This window comes from Carya illinoinensis, chromosome 8 (genome assembly GCF_018687715.1).
Source record: "Carya illinoinensis cultivar Pawnee chromosome 8, C.illinoinensisPawnee_v1, whole genome shotgun sequence".
Classification (NCBI taxonomy): Eukaryota; Viridiplantae; Streptophyta; class Magnoliopsida; order Fagales; family Juglandaceae; genus Carya; species Carya illinoinensis.
In genome coordinates, this window is record NC_056759.1 from 3,600,634 (window position 1) to 3,613,367 (window position 12,734).

At 33.4% G+C, this 12,734-nt stretch overlaps 1 protein-coding gene across 1 annotated transcript; it reads right to left on the reverse strand.

Annotated features, from left to right (window-relative positions):
* Positions 1 to 70: 70 nt before the first annotated feature.
* LOC122317969 lies at positions 71 to 3,685 on the reverse strand. Its single transcript, XM_043135067.1, has 3 exons — positions 3,044 to 3,685; positions 1,525 to 1,763; positions 71 to 891 (listed from the first exon to the last, which is right to left on the reverse strand). Exons 2-3 carry the CDS (start codon positions 1,759 to 1,761, stop codon positions 256 to 258), a joined length of 873 nt encoding a protein of 290 aa, XP_042991001.1. The 5' UTR covers positions 1,762 to 1,763; positions 3,044 to 3,685; the 3' UTR covers positions 71 to 255.
* Between the last annotated feature and the right edge of the window lie 9,049 nt (positions 3,686 to 12,734).

Consider the following 12,734-nt stretch of genomic DNA (forward strand, 5'->3'; position numbering starts at 1 on the left):
TTTTGCTTCCTCATTGGTTTTCCAAGATTCAAAGCTTAAACACCCCAACTAAACTAATAAACAGGACAAGTAAGGTGATAAGCTTGGTAGTTCCCCTATTTACAACAATGTACACACCTCAGAAATAGGTGTTAATTATGCATTTAACCGTGTAAGGTGGCAGATAATTCAGGAATCTTAATGCGCAAACTGTGTAAATCCAGTGGTCCATGTAGAGTTGAAAGGATAAACATCAACAAGTTCAAGTCCAAAGTCCTACTTAAGCTTTAGATCTTGGAAAAGCCAATGTGGCCGGTTTCGTTCCTGATCTAAAATCGCACTGGAACTGCTCATGGGGGTGGTGGGGTCACTGCAGTCCTCTCCTCGATCAGATTTGAAAGAGGCAGATGAATCAAGCTCCTTGCTTCCCATATGGGAGGACTCGCAGAATCCTAATTCAGGTTGGGAGGATTTCAATGCCTTCTTGCTCAAGCTACCACCAATGCTTAATGTCAGCTCCACTTGGCTATCTTCAGCAGACCCATCGATGCTCATCTTATGAATTCTGGTGGGCCCTTGGGAGCTTAGCCCTTCATCAAAGGTGGTGCTGACTCCTGTTGAGATGTCTTCCCCAGCAGGCCTTTCAAGATCAAAACCCCTTGGCATTCTCATGGTGTCTCCAGAGCAACTGCCACTTCTCTCCCTTGAGTTTGGATCGTCTCTCAAGCTTTGAAGATTGAGATTAAATCCACCAGTGGTTTGTGTTGTTGGTGGATGGCTGGAGTTAATGAAGGGAGAGCGGTTAATATCTGAGTTAGTCATGGAACCACAAAATATGTTTTGTTTGAGTTCTTTTTTCAGCTCCTCCATTAGCATCTTTTGCACATTGTAGAGCCTGTGGAGTTCCCGTACCTGCAACTTTCAATCTGTTATTACATTGCTAACTTCCATCAACAAAAAGTTCCTGCAATTATTGTGTTCAATTGATACATAGCAAATTCATAGGATGTTCGAACTCTTAAGGAGACAAGTCAATAATGTGTGAAAATAGTTAATTAAAGGGAATATGATATCAGATTTTATTAAGAGGTGGTTGGTGGGCTCTTAGAAATGGACAAAGCCAATAATGTGGCTCTGGTTGTTATAGCAGGAAATAAGAGTTATGCTTAATATAGCTATTGATGCCACCAGATAAAAGGACTAAAGTCTAAAAAGTGTTGATTGTGATGGCAGTAAATGCAATGATTGTAAGTATTTTGCATTATGCTAATGAATAAGATGTGCCAGCACAACTAACTCCTTCCTGGCACAGCGAGTTCAGCAAAATAGGTAGAATATATGTGAAAAGCCTGAAAGGGAGCCTTTATTTTTCATTTCAGGAAAGAAATATTTGACACCAAAAAAGCCTGGTACTAGCCCATGGCCCTATAACTGTACCGGTTAATGTTGAACAGATCGTTACAAAATTTGCAGAACAGAATTAGGGCCATCTTCCCTTTTTTAAAAGACAAAAGAGGAGTATCAGTAACTAAAGATTCATGGTACCTGGTGTTTGAAGACATCTTCATGCATCTGCATTGTCCTTTTGATGGATTCTATGCTGTGATTTTCAAGCTTCTTCTCCATGGAGTCCCCAAAGTTGTCCACTCCAGTCCTAGAGCAGTTCCCCTTTATTCCCCTAATCTGCAAATGCTGCCAGTCATCCACACAATGCACAGCAAAGCTTTTGCTGTTTGGTGAGGCTGCTAAGAGATCGATGGCGTATTCAATTTTAGTCCCCATGCCTGAAATAATAAAACTGTCAATTTGTTTCCAATTATAACATATTTCAACATACATCTTGAGACACCACCCGGATTTTTGGCTGGTATACTATTGATAACAGTTCGCAATAATTACCAAATTTTAATAAAAAAATTTCTGAAGATATTGAGACATTCGGAAACGAGCAGAGAACAAGAAAATTTATCCATATCTCTCCCCTTTTCTTATCTTTTTGAGTTTCAGTGGGGTGGTTGTGATTTATAGGAAGCCACTACATGAAGGTGGAGACAGAGTTTGGTTGACTAAGTCAGTGTCTGATGCGAAATTCAGGCACCAAGAACTAATGGAAAGATCTGATCACGTTATCTCCAACCTTGTCAAAATCATATATAATTGCTAGAAACAGTTTATAAACACTTCCAGCTAGTGGAACTCATCCACACTATCCAAACCCATACTTGCCTTTACCTTTAATTACAGAAGATTATCCTTCAATTCTACCAAATCCCTTTTTGGTGTGCAAATGTTACAGACTATTTTGCTACATAAAGGAAATTGTGGAAACAGAGGCCTTTGGTGGTACTAGATAAAAAGGTGAACAGAAGGAATTAATCAAAATTGCATAGGCAGCTCTGAAAGCATATTCCTACAGCAGACAGACAATGAAGAAGGATGAAAAAGAAGATACGATGTGGGCAAATATTGAGACCAAAAATGGGAAGTGGGTCTTTCTTCCTCTCTCACTCTTTCTTTGGTGCCACCATCAGTGGCTAGAACAACAGTGGTCTTCATCCCAGGAAAACTGCTCTCAGAAAGTGTCCACTTCCTCCTGTTTCTTCCAGTGGCCTTTTTGTTATCCACGTGATGAAATCACATAATAGCCCAAGGTATATTCTGGTTGTGCTCAAGATTAAGAACTTAGAGAAATCAAAATTAATTAATTAATTAATAAATAGTAAAACAGAATATGAGATAGAAAGAGCCAGGGATTCAGTTTTTGCAGCAAATTTACTGTTTGAGAACCATCAATTCAACCTTACATCAATTTGTGTACTGTCGACTATTTAATTGGAAGATCCTTTTGACTTTCAAGCTTGTTGACATATCTCTATGCATACAGCATAAACACCACCATAACAGTCCCCAACCTCCCTCGAGCAGAAGGATTGAAGGAGCATGAGTATTTAAAAAAAAAAAAAGTTGCTGCTATCACCTACATTACTTATTACATGAAAACAAACTAGAACTTGCACGAAGAGTCATCAACAAACTTGTGAAAAGACATCTTAAGTCACGTTACCTGTGACATAAAATGGCCTGATCGTGATTTTCTCCTCCGAATCTCATTGAGCGTCTTCCTCCCTCATGCCTCTGCTTTCACCCATATGCTGGCTTTGCTTAATAAACTAGAATCAAAAGAATAACTAGCCAATTATTCACTCATCAGAACCCATGAATCATTTTTCGAAACATGGACGGAGCAATCTAAGCAGCATAACTGTGGTGATGTCGGCAAAAAGACTCCTTGACACCTCTTTACCAGCAAATCCCTTGGCAGGCCAAAACCTGCAATCTCTCACTTTACTTAGAGAGAACACAAAGCAATCCTCCCTCTAAAAAAAAGCCAATAACCTCGGTATTAATAATTCGGACTTGACAGGCTGTGAAGAAGGGAAGCAAGAAAAAAAAAGCTGGACTAGCAATGTTCTTGTGTGTCTAATATTTAGAGAGAGAGAGAGAGAGAGAGAGCTGTTATATGGTGTTGTATTATTATATTTTTGTTGCACTGGACCACGGGAGGAAGATCAAAGAAGGGAGTGGGGGCCACAAATTTGCATAATAAGAACAAATGACACTACTAAAACTATGAGCCAACGTAGGCCAGTGAACGAGATATTCCAGACAAAGTCTTGCGGACATCCAGATATCCATGAATAATGATAGCAGGATGGTGCCTCCTTCTCTCCTACCCATATTAAGTATTAACAATACTAATATTTTACCATGGCTATTATATATATATATATATATATATATAATTTTATCTTCTTTTTTTATTTTCTGCAAATTCAATGATTCCCTTCCGGCCAAGTACTATTATTTCTCCGTACTAAACCACCACATCAAACTAGCTAGTCCAGTGCAGTGATAGAGATTTCATCTGCATACCAAGATTCAGGTGCTGGGATATCCACTGCCGGTGCCTGACATTAACGTGCGCAAAAAGAGCTAATGTCGCTTTTATTTTTTTTCCTTTTACATGTAATATTATGACATCACGTACAATGTCATATTCTTTCATCTGAAGATTTATCCGGTTTTGGTTCTTTCCTTTTTTAACTTTTAGCAGTATTTACTTCTTCTGTCACTCATTTTTCTCATGTGAATCATAATAACATGAAAGAAAAACTCTTCACTCTAATCGTCTATATGTGATTACATTATCATCATTAAGTTGCAGAAATTTATAACAAAATGTTTTAAAATCATGTTTACGATCACAATATATAAAAAGAAAACCATTGGGATTGGAGATATATAGTAGAAGATATGGGAAACTTCCCAGTACACATCGCTTTCCTTCAAAAGCTAAAGGGCAAAGACATACCTGTCCAACAGCTATTAAAAATCCTAAACCTCACAACATCATGATCTGATCCATCCAGGGAAGTCACAACCAAACACATCCCACATGTATATATTATATTAATAATATTATTATTATTATAATAATACATGATTTTGGATTGGATTTAACATTTCTTGTTCTATGTGGGCATGCCTTCCCTTGTCATCTACTCGTTTATTATATCCCATCAAATCCTGTTCAGTAACATGGGTTTTTTTGGCCATATGCAATGTACGTGCCCCATTGCTCCAGATCATATACGTACCACATGATGACAGCAATATGTACTCTGCATGCACGGGGGCAAGCGAGAAGGTATGTGAAGAATGCATGTTGCTCAACTCTATCAGGGTTAATTAACTATATATGTTTTAATTGAATGCATACATTCTTAATTAACATCAATAACATACATATCTATATTTAAAAAAAAAAAAAGGACTAGTTTTGCTTATTTATATATGTAAAGATGTTTTTTGTATCTATATATTCATTATTAAATTGCTTATTTATTTAATTGTTTATTTTTTTATTCCCATTAGATCTCTGAACTAAGGTACTGAGAAATTCCTGCATTTTCCCTTAATATATATAAATATATATATATATATATATATATATATATAATTCAATATTCAATTAATTGTAATTGCATCTTTTTAACCTATAATAATTATTAATATGGTAAGATCTAGATCATTTATTTAAAATAAATTATGATCAAAATCTGTGCAGAGTTCATGATCGATATATATGTAAAGAAAAAATCTAGTTGCAAGCATAATTATGTAATAATATGTACACCAATCTATTGTGATTAGACAAAAAGTAGATTTTATTGAAAACAGTGTTAATTTAAAATTTAAATATGAATGAATCAGTATTGGTATACAGATTAGTACGCGATTTTGTTTGTATATAGCAAAACTCCTAAAGAAAATTACTTTGAAAAAGTCAAATTAACTAGTTGATACGTAAATTCCGAGGTCGATCTTCGTTTGTTGATCAATCCCACCGTCCTATAAATATATATATATACACACACATATAATATAGATCATGCGTTTATTGCATGAGATCAATAACCACTATAAATGAATAATTTCCACTACTTACGTAGGTAGGTTGGATTAAAAAATGACGAATTAATTATGATCACGTTTAGACAGCCATACAATTGATATGGTTGGTTTGGGTTGGCCATGTGAGGCATTATTAGGTACACATTTATTAAACATTATTATTATACCAACCGATCATCAAGTGAAATTAATTAATATATTATTGATAATACCATAATATATAATTATTAATATAGTTTAATATAACTTTTTTCTGAAGGAATAATATACATATTATATATAACATGACTACTCCGATCTGTTACGTACATATTATACGGTGCACATGAATTATTTGTTGGCTTGAACATAATTTATACGTACACTAATAACATGCTGTCAGCACGTACGTACGACACTTTAAGTTAAGGTTATATAATATTAATATATATGTATCCACCGCCGACAGCTAATTAACTCTTGAGATCAATGTAGAAAGTACAATGAAGCAAGCTGCCAGTACGTACGTATATACATGGATTCGTGTTTCTTAATTTTTTTCAGTACAAATTTGAATCTAAGTAATGAGTTAATTAGGATTCCAATTTAATTATATTAAATTACTTTTATCTAAAATAAAATTTATATTTTAGCAATTAATTATTCTTTTAAAATAAGACTTGAATTTTTTAAATATCTTGTTATAAATAAATCAAGCTCTTTGGTCTTTATATATGATAGCGGTCGCGTACGTTGGAACGTGTGCATGTTTATCTGTTTATGTTGATAAGAGTTTTGTTATATATAAACAAAGTCGTGTATTAATCTGTATATTAATATTAATTTATTTATATTTAAAATTTAAATTAATATTATTTTTAATAAAATCTATTTTTTGATCAATCACATCAAATTAATGTACAGATTAATGTATAATTGTGTTTAAAATTATATTTTTGTTGTTTATAAATATGATGCATTAAGGATGCATGCTTGATTTTTCTTTATGTTATTCCTATACAATTTGACATGTACTAAAATCAACCATCTAAGAATATATTAAATTGAAATTGAAATTTAGACTATAGTTCAAAGTTACCGTTATCGGCCTCTTCCCATTTTCATTTTCAGAAAGAGAGTTTTACTAAAGGCATAGAAAATTCTACACTTTTTTTTATAATGAACAGTCTGATTTTTTTTTTCTATTTTTGTTTTTTATTTTTTAAGCATTTTTTAAATCTATTTAATATTTTTAAAAATAAATTAGAAAATATAAATTTATTAAAAATACATTCTTAATAAAAAAAATAGATACAAAATATGTGTAGATTTTTCGATTGCTCTGTCATTTCCCAAAGAGAAAAGGACATTCGTACGTATTGGTAGGGCTAGTAGTAAATTAAGGGTAGTGTCAAAAGAAAAAGAACAAAACAAGTGACGGAATCTGGGAGCAGTCGTAGGCTAATACGTAAGTTGGTTTGGTTGGATGGATAGGAATAAGCACGCGTTGTAGCCTAAACAAGGCACAATCCCCAACAAAAGTCAAGACCCCCCCAATGGCCAATTCCTTCCACAAACCAATCCCTGACCTCCCCCCTGGCCGAGTACCCACCCCTTGCCTTTGTTAATTGTTATTCTTTCTTAATTTCCAAGATCCCATTCATTGATCCCTCTCTAATTCCAAACGGATGACCTCAAGTTGCATGCCATGCACGCACCCAGCTACCCAGCTATCACCCAGCTCAGTATTTCACTCCCCAAAACAGTTAGTTAGAAGAGTTTTACTATATATAAATATAATCACGTATTAACATGTAAATTAATATTAATTTATTTATATTTAAAATTTAAATTAATATTATTTTTAATAAAAATCTATTTTTTAATTAATTATATCATATTAATACACAAATTAATATATAATTATATTTGTAATTATATTTTTTCTAGCTATAATATATGTTTTCTCGCATACATGCTGCTTAGGCAAATTTCCCTAAAGATATTAGATGAGACAAGTTTGGAGAAATCATAGTGTTATTAGAAAGGGATTGCATATGATCTTCTTCTTCATTGTCCGTGTGTCAGTTGATCAGACTTGTCATTATCCTTCATTTAATGACATTCATGGTAGACCCCACTATTTATGATAAAAAAAAACCATCAAGATATGGTAGCACACAACCATATAGATCGAACTTAAACCAGGCGTCCAGTCATGATCCATAGATATCGGAAAGGATAAGCATCCCTAGCCTTTTGTATATTTTTTGTTGGGTCACATCGATCCATATATATAACTACATGATATTTGACCTAACACTTGTCCCTAACCCCACCACTACCAAACTGGCCTGTTTTTGTTCGGTGAAGATCTAATGGTCACTTCCTAACTTGACTCCATGGGGTTTTCCATCCATCCAATATTTAAAACTTTTATAATTAACAAGTAATCTTAAATTATATTAATTTTATTCATATTTATTTATTTCAGTTTTGTTTGTGTTTTTTTTCGTTTAATTAGTTGTTACGTATTAAAGTGATTTTCTTTAAATTTGGTTTTGATTTAAAAAAAAAAAAAAGAGTTGGTAATGGGTGAAAATATCTAAATAACATTTAAAATATTACATCTTTATCTCTTGATCTTATCACAAGCACGTCATTATCTCAAATATTGACTTTTGACATTTTTACGTAAAGAGAAATAATACTTATAATTATAAATATATAAATATCATATAATTATTTAAAAAAAATGAATAAATATTTATTATATATGAAAAAAATTAATTTTTTAATAATAAATTTTATTTTTTTTAAAATAATTACACGATATTTATATATTTTTTTATTATATACTTTTTTGACATTTTATATAGAGTATGGTGTCAACGCTGTGCTTATGTGTAGCCTCCAATAAATATCTCCACCGCCACCATTGCCATGCGTGGCAGCGTGGGTCTTTGCACACATGCGTCACCTCATATACGCTTTGCCTCATTTTGACTTCGACACTGTAAATTCTTATTTTATATATAATTTCGATATCCTAACCTTATGATATATTAAATTAATGGTAGCCTTTATAATTATCAGGCATTTCGTTAAATCTTGGATGGAAAGTTGTTCTAGTGGATCCCGTTGATGAAGGAAAAGATCCCACCACCATGATTACAATGGGAAATTTAGAGACAAAAACAAAGAAATAAAAAAAGCCACGAACATCATGGCCCAACCATATATCATGAGGCGACGCTAGTGTAAATAAAATAAATAATATTATGATGAAAAAATATTTATAAATTAGTAGTTTATTGACATGTAAAATATATTATTGGTACAAAATATGAAATAAATGAAATGAAATAAAAAAAAAATTAATATTAAACACAATTCTAAAATTCATAAGTCTCGTGTACTTTTTTAAAAACATAATTCGAATTTTATACTTACCTATTCTTCTTTAAAAGGCCATATCATTTCAAAAGGGTCAGCTCACAATCCATGGGAAGAGTGGTAAGCATAATAATTATTATTTTTAAAAAAAATGAAAATCCTTAAAGGTAGTTACATTTTAATATTGAGTTGAGTTGAGTTGAATTTTTTATAAATAGTAATGAGTTGAGATAACGAAGTAAGCTTTATGAGATCCACTTAAGATAAGTTTAGATGTATTTGAATGTTAAGACAAGTTTATATTTATTTATAGAAAATTGAAAAAAGTTATAGATTCTGCGTATAAAGAGATATTAAGTTAAAAAAAATTGTGAATCTTACATATAAAAAAGTTTTGAATTGAGATGAATTTAACGATTAGATATATGTATGTTTAGATGTTAGATTCAATTTAAAATTAAACTAAATCTCAGTGAACTCTAACAATCAAACGAAAAGTTAAATAGAACTCAGTACCCACATTCAATGCATCAAATTTGGAGTATGACTTCCCAACCAATAACAATAAATAAATGATTAAACATAAGAGTTTTAAATTAGTACTAGAAGATTGGATTATGAAAGGACCCAAAGGAATCTCCTTAATGTTGAGTCCTAAATTAAGCTTATCTTCTGATGTCATGTGCATGATCCAATACGTAGTACTTACACCTCTCCCTGATTACACAAGATGATGATAAATATCCATCCATCCATCCTCATCATCCCCACGTTGTTCTCTAGTGCTTGCTTCTTTTTTGTCATCATTTTTTTAATCTTCTTCCTCGTTTGTTTTCACCCCCCAATTATTGCTGACAACATTATTCATTGTTTGATCTCTTGAGTTCAATATTCTGTCATTCTGAAAGTGGATGTACATGTTGGAAAGCAAAGAGCATCATTTTAACATATCGGCCTTGACATGAGCATAACCCCCCCAAAAAAATCTATGACGATAAGTCTATTTTATTGAGATGTCAAATACATTGCTGATGTATAAAAGCATTTGATATCAACAAGTTTAATTTTATTTTAATATATAGTCCCATATATATTAAGGAGATCAGTTACGCATATATACGCGCCGGCACATTCCTTTTCAATTTACATGTGAATTAATGGTTGGTGTACCAAATTAATTAATGTTGAAGAATAGTAGCTAGGCCAGTCTGTGCATGGATCATCACACGGGGGATACTAATTTAGCAAGAACAAGTTAGTATTGAAATTTGAGGAAGGAACAGATCACAAGAATCGGAAGCTTGATTGCACTAATTGTGAGAGTATGTGTTTGTTTCGGAGGAAAATTTGATGACTATGGACAACAAACAGGGATGTCCGTTAGATGATGGGTTAACCCGGCCTAATAGACGGGTCCGGGGATGATTTTGGTCCATCATCATTTTCTCAGACTAGACCGGACTATTAGCTATTGGCCCCGTCGGTCCACATCAGTTTGGACCAGTTTCAAATAGAGCCCAATTATTTAAAAAAAAAAAAAACCATCATTCTTGAATTATATGAGAAAGTCTGCAATGTGTATTTTTGACCCATTAGTATAAAAAAAAAATTCACGATGTTTGTAATTTTGAATAATACAATCATTTAACTTTATTTACACATTTTTTACTTCAAAATAGCTTAAAAAAAGTTGTTCAAATTATCAAAATTGATAATTATATATTAGTTAATTGATATTAGGTGATTAATAATTATATATTTAACATTTTATACTGTCAATAACCATAGGTTAGATGAAAATTATATAGTTCACTTATATAACTAGTACATAAAATAATATATATAATTTATAAAAAAAATTAAAAATATATATTTGTAGTTTGGTTGGTCTGGTCTGGTCCAGGGTGAAAAATCACACATCAGGACTAAATCGAAACCTATTCAGTCCCACAAATGGAGGACCAAAACCGATCAAACAAGTTTTTGGGTCTAGTCAATTTTTTCTATTCAGACTGAAAATTTTACACCCTTACCAGAGAGGTTCCTAAAGCTAATACTTTTGAGAGAGAGAGAGAAAGAGAGAGTGTAATAAGGAGGAATATGCTATGATATTATGTAAAATTATAGCTTATTTTAAAAGTTTAAACTGAATAGAATAGGTATACTTATTTTATATTTTAACAGAGGACTTCAAGTTAGTCAATAAACTCAAAGTTGGAGATTATGGGCTTGGCAGTTTTTTCCAGTTTTACTTTATCATGACATCATCAGCCAATCGCAAAAGCACAAAAACACTTGCTATCAACATTCCCACCATGGCTTTTATGACGCTCATTAAGAAAAAAACAAAAAACAAAAACAAAACAAAACTGAACTACAAGCAGAAGCCATGAGAATTCCAATAATCGATATTCGTTTCCTTCATTGATTTTGGAAAGAGACCAAATTGATTCCTGTTAGTGGGTCTCCCACTCTTTTTACTCAATGGTGGGTGCACTCTCAACCCCAGCACAGGGTGTCAATACAAGCAACACCACCCGCTGAATGGCCCATCTGAAAATACTTCATGAGTTGCCAACTTTCCAGGTCCTGTCAAGTCCAAAACTCCCATCCATGTAAAGTTATTTCGTTATCGCTTTACTATGGAGTTCATCATGGTTCATTGACTCGCTGAGTTTTCGTACGCTCTCTCTCTAGAACCCAACCCACAACATTTCAGATTCCAGCGTTAGATAAATGCCGTCTTAAGCAGCCAATTATTCCTGGTATAGTCGTCAATCAGTTGGATTACCATTCCATTATTAGTTCTGGGGTGAAGGACTTCGGGAAGCAATTGGACGAGCTGTTGGAGTCGGGCTTCATAAAAGACGATCTCGATCCCAAACTCCTCCCGTCACCTATGCTAGGCTAACTAAACAAAATAGTAGTGATGAAAACGTCGTAGGCTACCTCTTGTCGGTGAGCCTAGTGATAGGAGACTATCTAGCTTAGTTCGTTGAGCACTGGTTGGGTGAAAGATTTTTTTTGTTGCTAAATGTTACGGCCTAGGTAACGATAGCTTCCGCCTTCCTTTTCTCTCACTCCTTTGAGAAAGTTAGTACTAGGTGAGACATACTGCTTTCTTAGGTTCTTTTAGTACGTACGTACAATTGAATTAGTCCAAATAAAATGCAAAGATCCGTAGAATTTATACAAGTTTTCGTTCTGCTCTAATAAAGCTACCTTTGGTTGTTTGTAATGAAGTACATTTTGAGAGTTGGAACCATGTGGAGTTCTAATGTTTGTTTAATGGAAAATGCTGTTCTTATGTAACCCTGACGCAAATTTCTTCATAATTGATGCGGTAAGCACCCTTTTGAAATTTATAAAGAAAGAGACTCAGCTCCTGTTGAAATAAACGGAAAAGGTGAGAGAGCCTGAGCCTCTCTAATTTCTTTAATCTCCCTTCGTTTCTTCTTCTTACAAAGAGATTAGCTCTGTGAATACTAGTTCTAGACTTCCAGTCAGTGAAGTTAGTACCATTTTCGCGAAACTGACATTTCTGTAGACTTTTGAGGTTGAAAACTGTTGAGGAATAAATCACACATTGCCTATAAACAAGGTCTTAGGCATGTTTATAATGTTGGGACAAATCTCTCTCTTTGAACTGGTTTTAAAAGATGAGTTAAGCCCATGAATTTCTTCATGGTATCAGAGCCTACCACAGAACGAATAGGGCCTACACTACTTATCCTGTGACAAGGATCAGAAAACATACTAGCCTGCATGTGAGAGAGGGTGTTAAAGAATAAGTCCCACATTGCTTGTGGACAAGGTCTTGGACATGTTTATAATGTTGGGGCAAACCTCTCTCTTTGAACTGGTTTTAAGAAATGAGTTAGGCCCATGAATTTCTTCACGTGGTT

Excerpts from the sequence above, each read along its gene's own strand:
- LOC122317969 (XM_043135067.1), bottom strand. The coding sequence starts at position 1,761 with ATGGGGACTAAAATTGAATACGCCATCGATCTCTTAGCAGCCTCACCA. Across the intron at positions 892-1,524 it reads AAGATGTCTTCAAACACCAG|GTACGGGAACTCCACAGGCT; the intron begins GTACCATGAATC and ends TGAAAGTTGCAG.